Source organism: Gavialis gangeticus, unplaced genomic scaffold, assembly GCF_001723915.1.
Source record: "Gavialis gangeticus isolate Ggan-Ray unplaced genomic scaffold, GavGan_comp1, whole genome shotgun sequence".
In the NCBI taxonomy this organism is placed as follows: Eukaryota; Metazoa; Chordata; order Crocodylia; family Gavialidae; genus Gavialis; species Gavialis gangeticus.
The window spans coordinates 65,042,081-65,058,496 of NW_017729029.1; the positions used below are offsets into that span (position 1 = coordinate 65,042,081).

Below are 16,416 nucleotides of genomic sequence, written 5' to 3' on the forward strand. Positions count from 1 at the left end.
GTCTGGAACCAGCTTCCAAGTGAGGTGGTGCAGGCTCCCACCCTGGGGGTTTTTAAGAGGAGGTTGGATGACCACCTTACTGGGGTCATTTGACCCCAGTGCTCTTCCTGCCATGGCAGGGGGTCGGACTAGATGATCTGCTCAGGTCCCTTCCAACCCTAGAAACTATGAAACTATATTCTTTAGCTGCTCTTTCCCTGTTCTTAATTGTGGTCCTATTTCCATGTGAAAAATAATTACATATCTAGTTTTGGTTAACTGTTTTTGTGAAATAAAACAAAAAAACATTTAATACTTCTGCTTTTTCTTTCTTATACATTCTTTGCGCTCTTCCTCTGTTAATTAGTAGGCTTTATACTTAACATTTACTTCTAATGCATTGAATGAAAGGTAAGATTTTTTTTTTTTTGTGTGATTATCCTTTTTGGATCATTTAAATAGTTGGAAGAGCTGTTGGACTCCGGTTTCAGGCATCAGGTTACCCTCCTCAGGACTGATAAACTAGCTAACATAGGTTGAGCAAAAGAGCGAAGAAGAGTCTCCATATAAATGAAAGCAGTTTGGTTGGAGAAATGGAGAACAGCTGCAAGCTTGGAGTGAAGACTTGTTATCAGGAGCCTTAGTGGCTAAGTATTGACAGTCAAAAAGCCTAAGGCTGAATTGATTCAAACTTTGTGTAGATTGAACCGATAAGAAAGTGAACAGACATTTACTTTTGATTCTGCAAATACAGCCACACACCTGTGGTGGCTCAGGCTAAAAGCTGGGGGAGGGGCGGAGGGCTAGACCATGCCTTCCCTTCCCTTTGGCAGTGGCGGGAAGGCTAGAGAAAAGCTGAGAGAAGCCTTCCAAGGCTTTCCCCGTCTCCCTACTCAAGCTGGGAGGGGGAGGAGGGAGGACGTGGCCAGGCTCTGGCAGGCTCACTGAGTATGATGGGGGGTGGAGCAGGTTAAACCCCACTTTGGCCTGCATGGACCCCAGCCAGGGTATGCTGGTGGGTGAGGGAATGAGCCCCTGCCAGGCACTTCCCCTGCTCCCTGCTGGGCTGGGGGTGGGGGGGGAGGAGGGAGGCATGCCCAGACCCCAGCCCAGGCTGGCATATTGAGGTAGAGGAGAGGGGAGGGATGTTTAAACCCCTTCCCTGTCCACACAGGACTCCAACCAGGGACTGCCTGGTAGGGGCAGAGCAGCCCATCAGGCTTTTACCATGCTCAAGCAGGTCAGACATTGGCCTAGGTTGACATGCTGAGGCAGAGGGGAAGGGTGTTTAAACTTCTTCCCCTGCCCACACAGGACTCCAGCCAGGATCTGCCTGGCAGGGGTGGAGCAGCCTCTAACAGGCTTTTACTCAGCTCTCTGCTCAAGTGGGGGTTGTGGCCAGACACCAGCCCAGGTCAGCTTGCTGAACGGAGAAGAGAGGGGGGTTTAAATCCCTTCCCCCACCCACACAGGACCCCTACTGGGGTCTACTTGGCAGGGGTGGAGCTGCCCCTGCCTTCCTTTCCCCACTCGCTGCTCCAGAGGCTGGCATGAGAGGAGGGAGGGGCATTTAAACTCCCTGCCCTTCCTGCACAGGACCCCAGACAGGGTTTGCTTGGCAGGTAGCACAGCCCAGGGCTGCAGAGCATCCTGTGATGCTGGAGGACTGATAGTTAACTTGCACCAGGAAGGGATCTAGGACAGAGGTTCCATAAACTGGTTTGACCTAAATCAGTTCAGTCTGATAGTACATCTGACCAGGTTTGTTAAACCAGTTTCGGCCATTTTGAAAGCAGTTTAAGTGCACTGAACTTCTGTTCTGTTGCAGGTTTAAGCCAGTTTCTGATCACTAAAATCAGTTTGTGTAACTTCTGTCCATAGCATACAAGACAAAAGTAGTGCAGTAGACTAAGCAATCTGATTAGTGAGAAGAGGGCCTGTTCAAGATGGAAGAGGTATTTTTTTAGATTTTCTTTGAGCACAAAGACTGTGAGGTCAGAGAGGGAGTGGTTGATTGGTAAAAATAAATAAATAAATAAATAAAAATTTAAAAAAATCTGTTCCTACTGGTCTCTGTGTATCTCTGTCCTTTATATTTTTTCTGTGATAGTTCATTCTGGTGCATAGTTCCCCTGTTTTCACACCCATTGTTCCCATGAGGGCATTTGGTACACTGTGTATGAGATAATACCAGGTTCTGTGATAGACATGCATAGCATCTGTTAATTCTGATGTTCTTGTTGTGTGAGGGCAGTTGATTGTTATGGTTTCATAGATATGTTGACAGGTTTCAGATTTATTAGGGCACTTCATACCCAAGAGCTGTCTGAAAAGTTTCCCAACTATATATTTGGTCCAATAAAAGGTAGCACAAAAAAATCCTCACCCCTCAAATATTTCTTGGACATCACAGCTACAACTTTCTACCTCTACTAGTGTATAGAATCTTTTCTGATTGCCTTTTATGTCTCTTGCTAGTTTGTACTCATTTTGGATGCGTCTATATTGCTGCTTTGTTCAAGCATATAACTGATATGTGCACCTTATCTACCAACTTGATTTCTGCACTAACCAAACCGCAAATTAAGTTACAAGCCTATTCTGAGGGCAACCTAACAGTTTCAAATATGTCAGATATTGTGGTGATACAGGTGACATCAGTGCAGATTCATGCCCTCATTTCTGCAACTGGCGCATGAAGATCAAGAAGGTGTGGGTGGATACAGTGTTTTTCTCAGTGACATTCAAGAGCTCCCTAGAAGCAGTATAGACTAGGGGTGTGCAAAGCTTCAGTCACTGATTAGATTCGGCCCAATTCAGAGGCTGAATCACCGAATCCAAATTGAATAGGGAGACCAAAAAACCCCTCTGAATCGATTTGGAGATTCGAAAGGCAGCCTTTCAGGGAAACAAACTGAAAAGAGGGAAGGGGAGCAGAAGGGGAAAAACTGACGTCTGTAGCTGGCCAGTGACTGTGATCTTTCTCTAAGTCCCCTTCCAATTACTGTGCTCTGGAAGTATATGAGCGTCTGTCTCCAGCCTTTCTGTCCCTTTTGTGAGGAGTTTCTGCCTGAGCAAAAGAGGGGTGGGCGACTGGCCCCAGAAACAGGTGGGCAGGCGGAGATCTAACTGGCACCAGGAAGGCCCCCTGTTACAGGCAACCATCCCTGCTGTTTTCATCCAAATCTGCCTTAACACACGCAAGTGATACAAGTTTTGCTTTCAGCAGTTCGAGGGGAAGGTTCCCAGAAACCCCTGCACCTATCTCCTTGAAATTTGGCAGGCTTCATGCCCTCAGAAGGGACTATCACCCTGCTGTTTTTCATCCAAATCAGCCAAAAAATGACAGAGTTATAGGTATTTCAGTAATTGGATATTATAGTCTATGACGAAATCTCTCTGAATCAGCACCCAATCTTCCAAAGCCGATTCGGCCAAATGAGTTCGGGACAGTGATCCAAATCTCCAAATCAAATCACTGTCCTCTGAATCCAAATCAAATACTCCCCTATTCACACAGGCCTAGTATAGACCCTACCTTTGTGCCTTAGTCTTTCTGCCTTTTGTTTTCCTATGCTTCCTTTTTTTCCTTTTCCACTTAGTCATGTGCCCTTGTTTCCTTTTTTTGCATGATTATTTTTTGATTTTTATGGTAATGAAAGAGTTTCTGATGTAGCCATATTGATCTTTTACTGTATGTTCTATTTTTCCTTCACATTAGGGTAGCTTGCTCCTGTGCATATAATATTCTCCTTCAGTAACTGCCGGGTGTCCTGAGCTCCTTTCTTTGTCCTAACTATTATTACTAATATGCCCTCCTTACCAGTTTTCTGAGTTTGAAACCTATGGTGTTTTTTATTTTGTTTGTTTATGCTGCTGCTCCTTTTTCATAGAAAAGTGACTTTCTAGCTTTTTGTGTCGGTTTCACCTAAGTAACCTTCCAGCTTCTGAATTCTTTGTCAGTCTCCTCCTGATTCGGTGATGTTATAGACGCATAGCATATCATCACTCCTGTTCTTTTTCCTTTTAGCTTGATTCAGAGACAACCAGCAAAATGCCTTTCATCTGTTCTTGAGATTCAAAACAAATGTTTGTATTGTCAATGTAGAGCATACCACCTCCCTCTTTTTAATCTGGTTGTTCTTCTTGCGTAGGCTAAACCTTGCAATTTTCACACCAGATCTATGATGCCAGTCCAATCCATGACCAAAACTGTGACTTCAACTTCTTCCTGTTTATTAATGTGTTAGATGTTTGATATAGACCAGGTCTCTTTCTCCACAGTTCCTCATTTGTGGAACACCATCCAGTGGTTGAAATCAAAGATCTCCCACCAACACTGTTGACTTTGGTCTTGCATTCATGTCCTGTATGCTGGGTCAGTTTCCCTGTTTTCTATTTTATATTGTCACAGTGTTCTGGGCAGTCTTTGGCGTAGTAATTAACACAAAAAATGTTACAGAGAGAATCTTTTTTTCCTCTAATTCACATTATTAAACCTTTATTTCCTTTGCAGTTTTTAAGGAACTTCTAACAAGATTGTCAGAGGAGAAAAGAAATGGTGCTCCCCACCTGCCTAAAATTGGTGATATTAAAAAAGCAAGTCGTTACTCCATTCCAGACCTTGCTGTTGATGTGGAACAGGTGATAGGACTAGAAAAAGTTAATAAGAAAAGCAAAGCCAACACAGTTGGAGGACGAAACAAACTAAAAAAGATACTTGATAAAACACGAATCAGTATCCTGCCTCAGAAACCGTACAAGTGAGCACTTTTGATTTACTGTAAAATGCTTCATTTGTTATGTATAGATATTTAAGCAGAAGGATATGTTAAATCTTTAAAAAGAACTGTTTTTGCTTTCTTTATGAACTGTCTGGTACCTTATTTGATATCTAAGGTATTAATCTTGGCTGTTATTCCTGTAGCAAATATGTGCACACTCTTGATGCTGTTAACATTACCATACTTGATGTTAGCACTTACTATTTTCTGCTGTTTTTAATGAAATTCTGGTTTAAACATTTTTACATTTTGACCTTTCTGCCATGGTAAGTATTAAAAGGTCCTTTTTGCAATTATGATTGATATTAGTGAGTATAGTTGGGCCAGCAAGTTGTTTGCAATGGGTTCTGAGCAGCGATCATGTGTGTTTCTCCATCCCAGTGATAGCTGTTTCATGCTACTAGAAGGGCAAACAAAGCCAAAATCCCCAAACCAGATTTAAACCCATGTCCTTCAATGGAGCTGGATATATTTTACACAGGTGCTAAATTGTATACCTCGTGTATCTTTTCTAATCTGGCATCTTTTTAGCCCATGGTTAGAAGGGATGTATTGTGGTGGTGAAAAACTCTTATCTGACCAATACTGAGTCTCTTTTAAAGTCTTTCTGGTGGAGTTGGTGGGGTCTTACTCTAACCTGAGAATGGGGGAATATGGAAGAGAAAAACATGAAACACCAAATATACTAGGTCCTAGCAAAGGAAAATTTGCTGATACAATAGAACCAACAGCACTTTCCTTCTGTATCCCCATATCAAAAAAAGTTTTTCCTAATATCTAATTATTAAGCAGCCTTTACTGTATAATAGTTTAGCATGTTTATGCTCTTTTAGTTTTCTGTTGAACTATATATATTGTTTGCACTGTTCTATATTAATAATATTAATAGTATCAAACTGTCTTAGGGAAAAATGGAGGAAAAAAGTGACACAATTTCTCTTTGCAGTTCCTAATTCTTATTCAGAAGACTAGTAAAAGCCAGAAAAACAATATGGTTGACTTTAAAATCCCTTTCCCTTTTTGCTAGTCTTAATCCCTGCATTACGTATAGCAATTTAGGTCTTTAAAGCCCATTGACATTTCAGCTGTTTGTGAAAGTGTGATTCCCACATAGAGATGTGTGGGATGTAGCTTTTCAAATACGTGCCTTCACTCCCAGCAAACTTCTGACTTGGGTTTCTTAATAATTAACAGCATTTCAGTGTCACAAGGGACTTCAAGTCCTCATTTGTTCTTTTTTGGAAACCTCAAATAGAAAGCACATAAGCAATTTAATGCCTACTGTCTTGCCTTTCAAAGAGGTCATTTACTAGTTAGTAAACATAAGTAAATAAAGATCTTCTTTGCTATTCAGGCAGGAAATGTATATTCTTCAAATTGTTAATTCTTTCTGTATTAATAGTACCTCAGCACACACTGAAAAATTGCAAAAGTAACTGAAATTCACGTATTCCCCCCCCCCCACTTTAAGCCTCAGTCTTCCTGCCAGCACCCCTGCCCACCACCACCAAATAAAGTATTTTGAAAAACAGCGAGAAAAAGTATGTTGTGGAAGTACCCAAGATTGCATATAGTGTTACTAGTCATAAGCCTGATTTTTCTGGGGTTTATTTTTTGTTTACAACCCATCAGGATTTCACTGATTATTTTTTAATTTTATCCAAGCTTCCATTTGGGCTTAAAGTAAATGCTTTGTACTTGTATCTTACCATTCATGTGAGATTCTAATAGCACTTTTGAAACTTTTTTTTAATCTTTACAACATCAGAATTAATTTGATCTGTGTTGATCCTCTTGAGTAAAGTCACTTCTAGTATAGAACACAGCGTGTTTAACAATGCATGGTAAAATTATACAAGTGGAGAGAAAGGAAAAGGAGTACAGTATCTAGTTGACACTGTAGGAGGACTTTATGAAGTAGGTAGGATATCATTATATGAGTTTGTATTTAGCCAAAATATTGATGTTGACACCTTTTCTGTGAAAAATACCATCAGTTGTTGCTATGACTAGAAGTGATTGGATCATTGTTTTTGTACTTGAAAAAACAATACATCCAGCAGTATTGATGTCCTTGTGGTTACATAGCAAAATGTGTTCAATAGTGGTAGGAGAGCTGACTGTTCCCTCTTGAATTGCCATTGCTGCTGCTCACTGCACGCTAAGCTTTGCATAGAGCAGGGATTACTGACCTATCTGGCCTGCAGAGCTACTGCATGTGACACACAGAGTGGAGGCTTCAGCAGCTGGGTGCTTGGATGGGCACGTCCTTTTCCCATGCTGCACGATGACTGGGCAGCAGAGAGAAGCAGCAGCTGGCTTCGTAGTTCCCATTTACCTTCAATCCAAGCTCGATCATTCTGGTCCACCCCTGAAAAATGTTGCCAACATATGGCATAGAGACATCTCATCAAATAAATTGTAGCTTGTTCCTGCTTTGCTTCACTCATCCACATCAATATCAGTCTGCAGCCAAAGGGACTCTATTCTTGACTATTCTATGGTACCTGATACTAGCACTGGTTTGTCTTCAGTCATTTGCTGACCAGATTGCTTCTCAGATTGCCAGTGCTAACCAAATCATTTCCCAGATCTGCCGTGAACAGCACTAGAAATAAGGATATAGGACAGGAGGAGTATGTTGATTGAATGGCTGCTTCTGTAAGCACAGGAAAGTATAACTAAGTGTAATATGACAATCCAAAATGGAAATGCAATTTATGATGAACTAAGTCAGTTCCTTACAGTTTTAATGTAGATACTCTGATTAGTGACCAGCAGGCTAAGGTTTCCAAACCATAGCTTAAAATTAAGCTCCTACATCCTTTTATATTGTAAGTATGCCAGTTTCTTTTTAGGCTAGATGCCTGTGCATGGCAATTCAGAATGAAGTTCAAGTTTCAGGTTGCTATGTGTGTGGGTATCTATTTTTTAAAATGTGTTCTCATTTAATATGCGACTTCCACTCACCAAAACATTTTATTTGAAGTTCAGTTTTCTTTTTAAAGTAAATTGACCAGCGTCACTCTTCGATAGTCTCTCTCAGCTGGGGATTGAACTTTTTGGCAGGCATGCCACAAATTAAACCCTGTGCCCTCTTCTAGTGCCACTTAGGTCCCTTTCTCTTGCCCAATCTTCTGCTCTTACTGCTTCTTGCCCTGTGTTGCCTGCCTGATCTGCTGCTTTGCTTTCTCCTTCCTGCCCAATCAGCTGCTATGCAGCTTATCTCCTTTCCAGTCTGTCATATGCCAAATGCAGAGACTTCCTATGCTACTTGTGGCATGAATACTGCAGGTTAGCCACAGCTTGTCTAGCTATTGAGAGACCCCTTGGCTCAGCCTTCTCCACTGGCTCCAGTTTGTTTCCATTGCTGAGTAAGGTCTATTTAGAATCATGGAATGGGAAGGGACTTCTAGGGTCATTTGGTCTAACCCCCTGCATGAATGCTGCTACTCAGTCATCCTTGTCCAATACCTATTCGGCTTCCTCTTGTAAACCTCTAATGAAGAACATTCCAGAACTTCCCTGAATAATGTATTCTACTGCCTTAGTGTTGTAACAATAAAGTTTTCATCTTGAGATCTAATTTTGTCTACTTTGCTGCAACTTTAAAGCCATTGTTTTGTGTTCTGCTCTCTGCAGCAAAAGTGAACATTTGTTCAAATATTTGAAGACTACTATGATGCCCCCCAGCTCCAATTCTTTTTTTTCTCCAAGCTAAACATGCCTGGCTCTCTCAACCTTTCCTTGTATGACTTACTTTCCAACCCCTTTATCACTTTTGTTGCCTGCATCTGGACCCTCCCTAACTTCTCCTTAAAATGCTGAGACAAGAACGACGTATAGTACTCCAGATGAGTCCTAAGGAATACTGACTAGAGTGGCAATATCACCTCCTGTGTCTTGCGTCTAATATTCCTGTTGATGCACCCACAATTCTTATTTCCTTTTTTTTGTAACTATATCACATTGCTGACTCCTATTGAGATCAAGACTCTGATCCACCAAAACCTATAGATTCTTTTCAGGAATTTTGTAATTTAGCTAGTTATCTCCCATTCTTTATTTGTACTCTTTATTTAGGTCTAGCACCTTACATCCTGAAATGCAAGTAATCTATGGATTGGTATCCACATTTATCAGATACCCCATCTCTACCCATGACCTGCCAGCATTTTTGAGACCCTCTGGAGCTATGTGATTGAAGGGTGGGATGCAGTGCTTGTTCTGGGATAAGGCATTCATTTATAAGATGAGCTAGATTTCATTAGTTGAGAGAAGACTGAGCTGAAGTTTTAGGTTTTTTTAGAAGCACGGTATTCACAAACTTTTCAATAAATTCTTCCTGCCATTACAAAAATGGTAAGAAAAACCCAACAAAGCTGTTTCCATAGAACCTAGAAAGGGCAAAGCAATTCTAATATAATTGTCCTGTGGTATCTGGATGCTCCTGAACAACACAAAGAGAAACTATATAGTAAGTACTAGTTGGGGGTATATTAACTATAAATCAGTGATTTCTGTGAATATAAACAAAAATGTGAAAACTTCTAAGTCCTAAAGTTTTTCTTTCTTCTTTCTATGGCACAGCGATATTGGAATTGGCCAGTCCCAAGATGACAGTATTGTAGGACTGAGGCAAACCAAACACATCCCTCCTGCTCTACCAGTCAGTGGAACCCTGTCATCCAGTAATCCAGATTTATTGCAGTCGCATCACCGCATCTTAGACTTCAACACAACTCCAGGTGAGCATCAGTTTATTATTTTTCTTAAGCCCTCTGTTAACTTTCCTGAAAGCCCTTCAGATTTTGGATGTGCACATGAGTTTATATTGACCACATCTATGCAGACGACATAGGTCTCTTACCTACAGCTCCTGGTCACATTGTTCCAGTTAATTCCACATAAAGATAAACGTTTATGCGCATCTATTCTTTTTATGTAAGTTGTATGCATGGGTGGATTTAGGGTTGTTGGTTGTAGCCGTGTTGGGCTAAGGACGTAGATGGACAAAGTTGTTTGGGTAAAGGTGATATCTTTTATTAGACCAACTAAATAGTTGGAAAAAATTTTCTTTGCAAGCTTTGCAAGCACAAACACATTTCCTTAGGCATAGGGAGAGTCTGCTGGTGTTCTGGGTGCTCTACTGGGTGGAATGGGTGGATCTAGAATTTTGAGAAGTGGGTGTGCAGATGTTGAGGCTTTAAAAATGAACTAGAAGAGTTTCCCTCCTTGAAAGCACAGAGGCGGAAAGGGATCTTGGAGTCGTTATTGACTCCAAGATGAAAATGAGCTGCCAATACCAGACCACAGCCTGCAAGGCCAGCCATACCTTGTCATGCATCCAAAGGTGCATCTCAAGCCGGTTCAGAGAGCTGATACTCCCCCTCTATGCGACTTTGGTCAGGCCGCAGTTGGAGTACTGCGTCCAGTACTGGGCACCGCACTTCAAAAGGGTTGTGGCCAGCCTGGAGAGGGTTCAGAGGAGGGCCACCCACTTGGTGAGAGGGCAGCAGGACAGGCCCTACAAGGAGAGACTGAGGGACCTGAACCTGTTCAGCCTCAGCAAGAGGAGGCTGAGGGGGGACCTGAGGGCCGCCTACAAACTCATCAGGGGAGGTCAACAGCAAATAAGTAGAGCTCTTTTCTCCCCAGCATCACCTGGGGTGATGAGGAACAATGGTAAGAAGCTGGTGGAGAATAGGTTTAGGTTAGAGATCAGAAGGCAATATTTTACAGTTAGGGTGGACAAAACCTGGAACCAACTTCCCAGGGAAGTGGTCCTCGCCCCTACCTTGGGCAAATTCAAGACGAGGTTGGATGATCATCTGTCTGGGGTCTTGTGAACCCAGCATTCATTCCTGCCTGTGGCAGGGGGTCAGGCTAGATGATCTGTTCATGTTCCTCCTGACCCTAGCTACTATGAAACTATAGAAGCTTTACTGTTATACTAGGAGCCTAGGATTGTATTATTTAGTTTAAGATTGAAGCAAAAATGAATAAAGCTATGTTGGAATGAGTTGAAGACAGTCTGCAGGGCTGTGAAATAGGAGCTTCATTGCCAGGAGCAGTACAGTAGAGAGGTTGTTAACAAATGGTTTAGAAGGGATCAGGTTTAGAATGGTTTAGAAGGGATCAGGTAGACGATAATGAGGGATAAGGTTAGTTGACCCTCTTAGCACTGCCTGTCTAGAAATGCTGCAGCCTCTGCTAGGCCGTTTTAAACTTTGGCTGGAACAGGAACCAAAGGGGTGTAAGTGCACCAGTGCAGGTCCCCCTCCTTCCTCTGCCGTCTGCCTCCCACCCCCAAATCCACCTCTGTTTTAATGCATGGTTTGCCTATAATTTAGGGTATGGCATACATGATATGTTCTGATTTTGCTTTATCTCCAAACTCATCTTTTGGACAATAATTTATTCAAGACTGTAGTAGTCTGAACTAACCCACAGGAGATTTCATATACTGAAATAGACTACATTCGTTTCAGCGGAGGGAGGAAGTCCTTAAACTGAACTCGGTGAATTCAGATTCATCTGTGGTTCAGTTCCTGTTTCAGCCATAGACTTTGGTCATCTTGGACAAGTCCCTTAAGGCAAGATCCACAAAGAGATCTGAATATGTTGCTGCTGAGATTTTCATGACTAACTTGTGGGTGACTGAGACCCTCTACTCCCCAGAATGGAGTCCAAGGCCCTGACTTAGGTGTCCAGCTTTGCTATGTAGTACACAAAAGGATTCAAATGCCTTGGAATGGGATTCATAACAGTGAACATACTGAGCATTTGGTGCACCTAGCCATAACCAGTAAAATCGATAAGCAGGCTAAATGCCAATGAAAATGCTAGATTCCCTTGTTCCTGAAAATAGCATGATTGAGGTTATGGACAAGTGTACCTTTTAACTACTTGGGAAGGAGAAAGGCAGCTGACACTTAAAAGCTTGCCTCAACTGTTGCATCTGCATGATCCTGTAGATACAGGTTAGTTAAATTGCCCTTAGTTAGACACTGAATTGAAAAGAGCTTAAAGTTGTGGTGGTTTTGCTACACCTGTATTGCTACAGAATCCTGCAAGCATAACAGTTGCATCATAACAATTTATAGGAGTATCCGCTGATAACGATATGATTGTTGCCTTACTTTGGCTGGCAGGTTGGTGCCTATGTCAGATAGGTGTTCACAGCTTTGAACCATTTCATGGAGTTAGGTGCCAAATCCATTCCTTTTGGAAAAAAATACCTAGTTTATTCTTTTCTTTTTAAAACAGAGCAGGTAAAGGATATTCTAATACAATGGTGTTCAACCTTATGGCCCTCCAGGTCAAATGAGTCATTGGGTCAGTCCACAGGCTAGATTGGACCCCAGCCCTCAGAACCCACATGGCTGGATCCAGACTGATGCCTCCAGCAGGCCCCACATGCCTAGATCAGTACCCAGGGACCCTGAGCAGCACAGCCCAACCCAGTCCCATGCACCAGATCAGGCCCTGTGTTCTCTCGCACAGTGGATGTAAGGCATAGGGTCATGGCCCATGGGCTCCCTACAGTTGGAAATCCACAGGCCAGATGACAAGATGCCGGAGGTCAGACCTGGCCCATGGACTGCAGATTAGGCATGCCTGTCCTAAGGGATAGTGCAAGTACCTAATGCTTAGAGTGCTCACACAAGTAATAAGAGGCCTGACTTTGAGCATCCTAACCTTAGAGGGAATTCCAACCCACGTCTCCCTTATCTGAACAGTGTGTCTTAATCACGTGTTCCTGACTAGGCTGGAATGGGGTGCCCTCCATCCTGTTCAAAACTGTGCCTTAGTGCAACAGAATTCAAGATTCACTGGGGGGAGAGAGAGCATGACTCCTTAATCATGTGCTAAGGACATGTCCTGGGGTTGGATCCCTGCTTTTAAGGGAGGATTCAGAAGTGGTTGTGTTCTTCCTACATATATGTGCAGCACTAAGCACAATAAATACCTCATTTCCAGACCTACAAACATCCTTGCAATCTACCAGTAGTAGTAACTGTAGTAGTGCAATTAATTGTCCAATTTGCTACACCAAAGGAAATGTAAATGTTGAATGATCCAGCATAGACCATTTACCATGAATTTGCTGTGGGGGGGCAGGGTGGGAAGCAGGGCAGTTTGTGGGGGAAGGAAGGAGGGAGCAGCTGGTGGGAAATGATAACGGCAGCAAGCTAAACCACAGTAGCAAATTATCCTATAGGCTAATTAACCAGAGATCACTGTTGCAGTACATAGACATCAAACCCATTTTATGTTGTGAAATGAAAATTAGCAAAATTAAGTTCTTTTCACTGAAGTAGAGAGAGAAAGAAAGTTAGTATTCACTTATTTTTGCCCTTGCTTTGGAAATGGCAGGAGTGAGTTGAGCCTTCAGTTGAGCATTACAACTGTCCTTCATCCTCTTTTCTGTACATGTATTAAGGAATTACTGTTTTCTCATTGAACTATGTCTAGTGGTATTTTACTTTATGAAAGCTTTTTAAAAATATACATCAAGTGCTTTAAAGTAATTGATTATTTTTTCTGCTTAAAACATCAAAGTACATTGGATACCTTAAGAGTTGTAGGAGTGATTGCCTTACAGACACGAGCCACTGGATGATTTTGTGTACCTTAGTTCAATAAAGTGCACCCAAGTTCAATAAATCCATTTAACCTAAATCAATCAAGTCTGATACTACATCCATTGAGGCAATTGTTTACCATGTGATAGTCAGGGGAGAAGTGTTTCTGCCATATTCTTTATACTGTGGCTCTTAAACCTGCAGAGTAAGTTATTCTTGAGCCAGATAACGACAAGCCAATGAACTGATCTTTTGCCATAGTTGTGTTCTGTCTCATTCTTATGACTTTAATTCTTTTCATGGTAGTAGCAAGGACTTTCTTTTCCTTTCCCTACCTCTTTTCCTTTCCTTGAAAAGGAAAATGGGTGAATGGGGCTGTATTTGAGAATTTTTCTTTTTTATTGACTTCTCTCTGAGACACTCCCTGCAGGGTCTAATTCCTCCATCTCCCCAAAGTCTATTTCCTGCATCTCCTCAAAGCCCAGAAAGTATTGGAGAAAACCGATCTGTACTTGAAACTGCCCCAGTTAGCCACTGAAAGAAGACGGCTGGGTCAAGTAATGTTTCAAACATTATGGACCCTTACTTAGCTGAGTGAAGGAAAAAGTGAGCTGTCTATTTGTCCAGGCTTCTTCTTTATTTGGTGCAGGAAGCAAGTGCTCTGTTTTGATTATAATACATTCATTTTTAAATTGGGTTTAGAAATATGGTTACGTAAAGGCATTACTACATCATTGTAATTGATCTGAAGTACAAAGGAAAGACTAAAACTTGGCCTTGACTTATCCTAATAAATATGGAAATGGTGAAGTAAGTAGTCAGATTAATATATCAATTTTTCATTGTTGTTTCTCAAGTTTCAGAATGTCATATTAAATATGAAAGGTCTTGGCTTATTTGAAGGTATTTGATAAAGTAGAATGCTTAAGTCCCGGTATGTTACTAAAATCAACCATCTGTAAGAGCAATTAACCTTCAAGTTTCCAAGATTGACTAGTCTGGGAACATTTAACAGTAAGGTAAAACTGCTTAATTATTATACTTTTACTTCTGCCCTTCAGTTGATGAATACATGTTTCTTGTAGTAATTTAAAAATAAACATGTAGTGCACATCCAATTCTAATGGTAAATTCTTTTTTTCTGTAAATTGCTGCCAAATAAGATTGCAGGGTTTCCAAAGTAAGCATTTTCTTCCAACAGCTGGATAGTCAGTATCCATCTATTAAAGTATCATTCTTAGCTGTAGACCTAGAAGACTCCTCTCTGCCTTCTATTTTCATGTTGTTCAGATAACCTTTATGTCCTTCAGAATAAAAGTACAAATTCTGTAGGTTCTTTCTATAGAGGAGTTTAAACAGGAATTTAAATCCATGACATGCATAGCAAAAGCTGTTCATCTCTAAAAATAGATATTAACTTTAACAGTCACTTAAAAATTAAAGTAACAGCAGTGAAAATAAAATACTTTGTGGTTACTTTACAATTGTGCTCTTCATAATAAGTCTGCTGGTAAAGAGCTGCAAAATATTTATAGAGCTTTGCTTTTTTTTTTGGTCTCTTTCTACCATATATTGTTAGTATCATGAAAATAGGGTTCAATTCCAGATTTCAGTTTAGCATCAAACTTTGAAGATATTCAAAATCAACGTTTTAGTTTAGAATTCTGGCGTTTTTAAATATCTTAAAAGTAATAAGAATCTCTGACAGCCTTGCTCACAAACATTGTATTTTTTGCTATTAAAACAAATTAAGAAAAAAATTTGAATACTGAATGTGTATTTTGTGTTTCCCTTTCAGTTCTTCAGGCCAATATTTTTCTTATTAAAATGAGGAGGAAGTTATTAGTCTTGATTTATAAAATTTTATTTATTTTTGGTTTTTTGTACTTAATGTTTTGTTACATAATTATTCAAAAAGTTAAAACAAAAAGATAAATGCACAACTTCATTGAACTTTTTTTTTTACAGTTTTGCCTACAAATATTTCCACATGTAGCTGACTGCTAACCCATGAATCTTGCTTGCCATTTATATGTATACCTCTCCAGTATGAACGATTGTGACTCTATAGGGGCACATGCCCTCCTGGAATTATATTTCTAAGAATTCTACCTAAAAATGGCCAACGTTTTCAAACATGCTCATGCCTGATTTTCGTAAGTGCTGACCATTCTCAGTTCCCTTTCACTTGAGCATAATTTAGGGGAGGCCAGCACCTATGGAAATCAGCCTACTTTATTGAAGTTCCTTATTTTAGGTATTTGAAGATTGCTTATATTTATGACTTGTATCACGATAAATCCTATATCCCAAACTGTGGGGAGAGATTTGAGATTCTGGTTTCTTCTCTTGGGTACTTCATTTTACAACCAGATCTTGGTATTTCTTAAAACTTTTTAAGTTTGGAAGGATCTCTGCATCCTGTTTTGAAGATGAAGCTGAGAGGAAAATGGCAAGCCACCGTCAGTCTGTCTGGTTTTGCTCAGAGTATAAATTTAAATACTACTACTACTAACTTTAAACTTTGTAGGAAACCAGAATTTTTATACAGAAAATAAAGCATGCTGTCTTTGTGTTCTCAATATAGGAGTCTAAGACTAGGGAGAGATGGTGAAGACCTTCTTAAGTAGACATATTATTAAGACTGAGGACCAGTTTGTAGACAAGGAACTTCAGACTTCCTAAAAGTGTTCTATTGTATAGCCCAGGGGTTCCCAAACTGTGGTACATGTACCCCTGGGGGTATGCAAGAAATCTCTTAAGGGGCATCAGGGAGAAATTGTGTACTGGCAGATTTAATTTTTGGTATAGTAATAATGGACATTTAAGGGGTTATAATATAAAACATTGTGGTAGGGAAATATGGGCAGCTGATAAACCTGTAAGCGGGTACTCAATAAGAAAAGGTTTGGGAACCTCTGGTATAGTCCAAGGAGTCCCCTGTATCTGTAATATATTATTTATAGCACACTTAATCTTCTAAATGTTCTCTTAAGTAGTTCCTAAACCCAGAGTACACCACCATGAGTTAGGAGAGAGTGAGCCAGCTTTTGCTGTTTGAGCAT

General features: G+C 40.8%; 1 protein-coding gene across 14 annotated transcripts in view; it reads left to right on the plus strand.

Moving 5' to 3' along the window:
- RAPGEF2 (Rap guanine nucleotide exchange factor 2) overlaps nucleotides 1-16,416 on the plus strand; it is a 382,443-nt gene that overhangs the window by 331,437 nt on the left and 34,590 nt on the right. For all 14 annotated transcript variants that reach the window (XM_019521725.1, XM_019521731.1, XM_019521717.1 and 11 more), the window contains 2 exons: nucleotides 4,496-4,742; nucleotides 9,354-9,511. In XM_019521725.1, coding sequence (XP_019377270.1) covers nucleotides 4,496-4,742; nucleotides 9,354-9,511 — 405 coding nt within the window. The remainder of the gene's footprint in view (nucleotides 1-4,495; nucleotides 4,743-9,353; nucleotides 9,512-16,416) is intronic.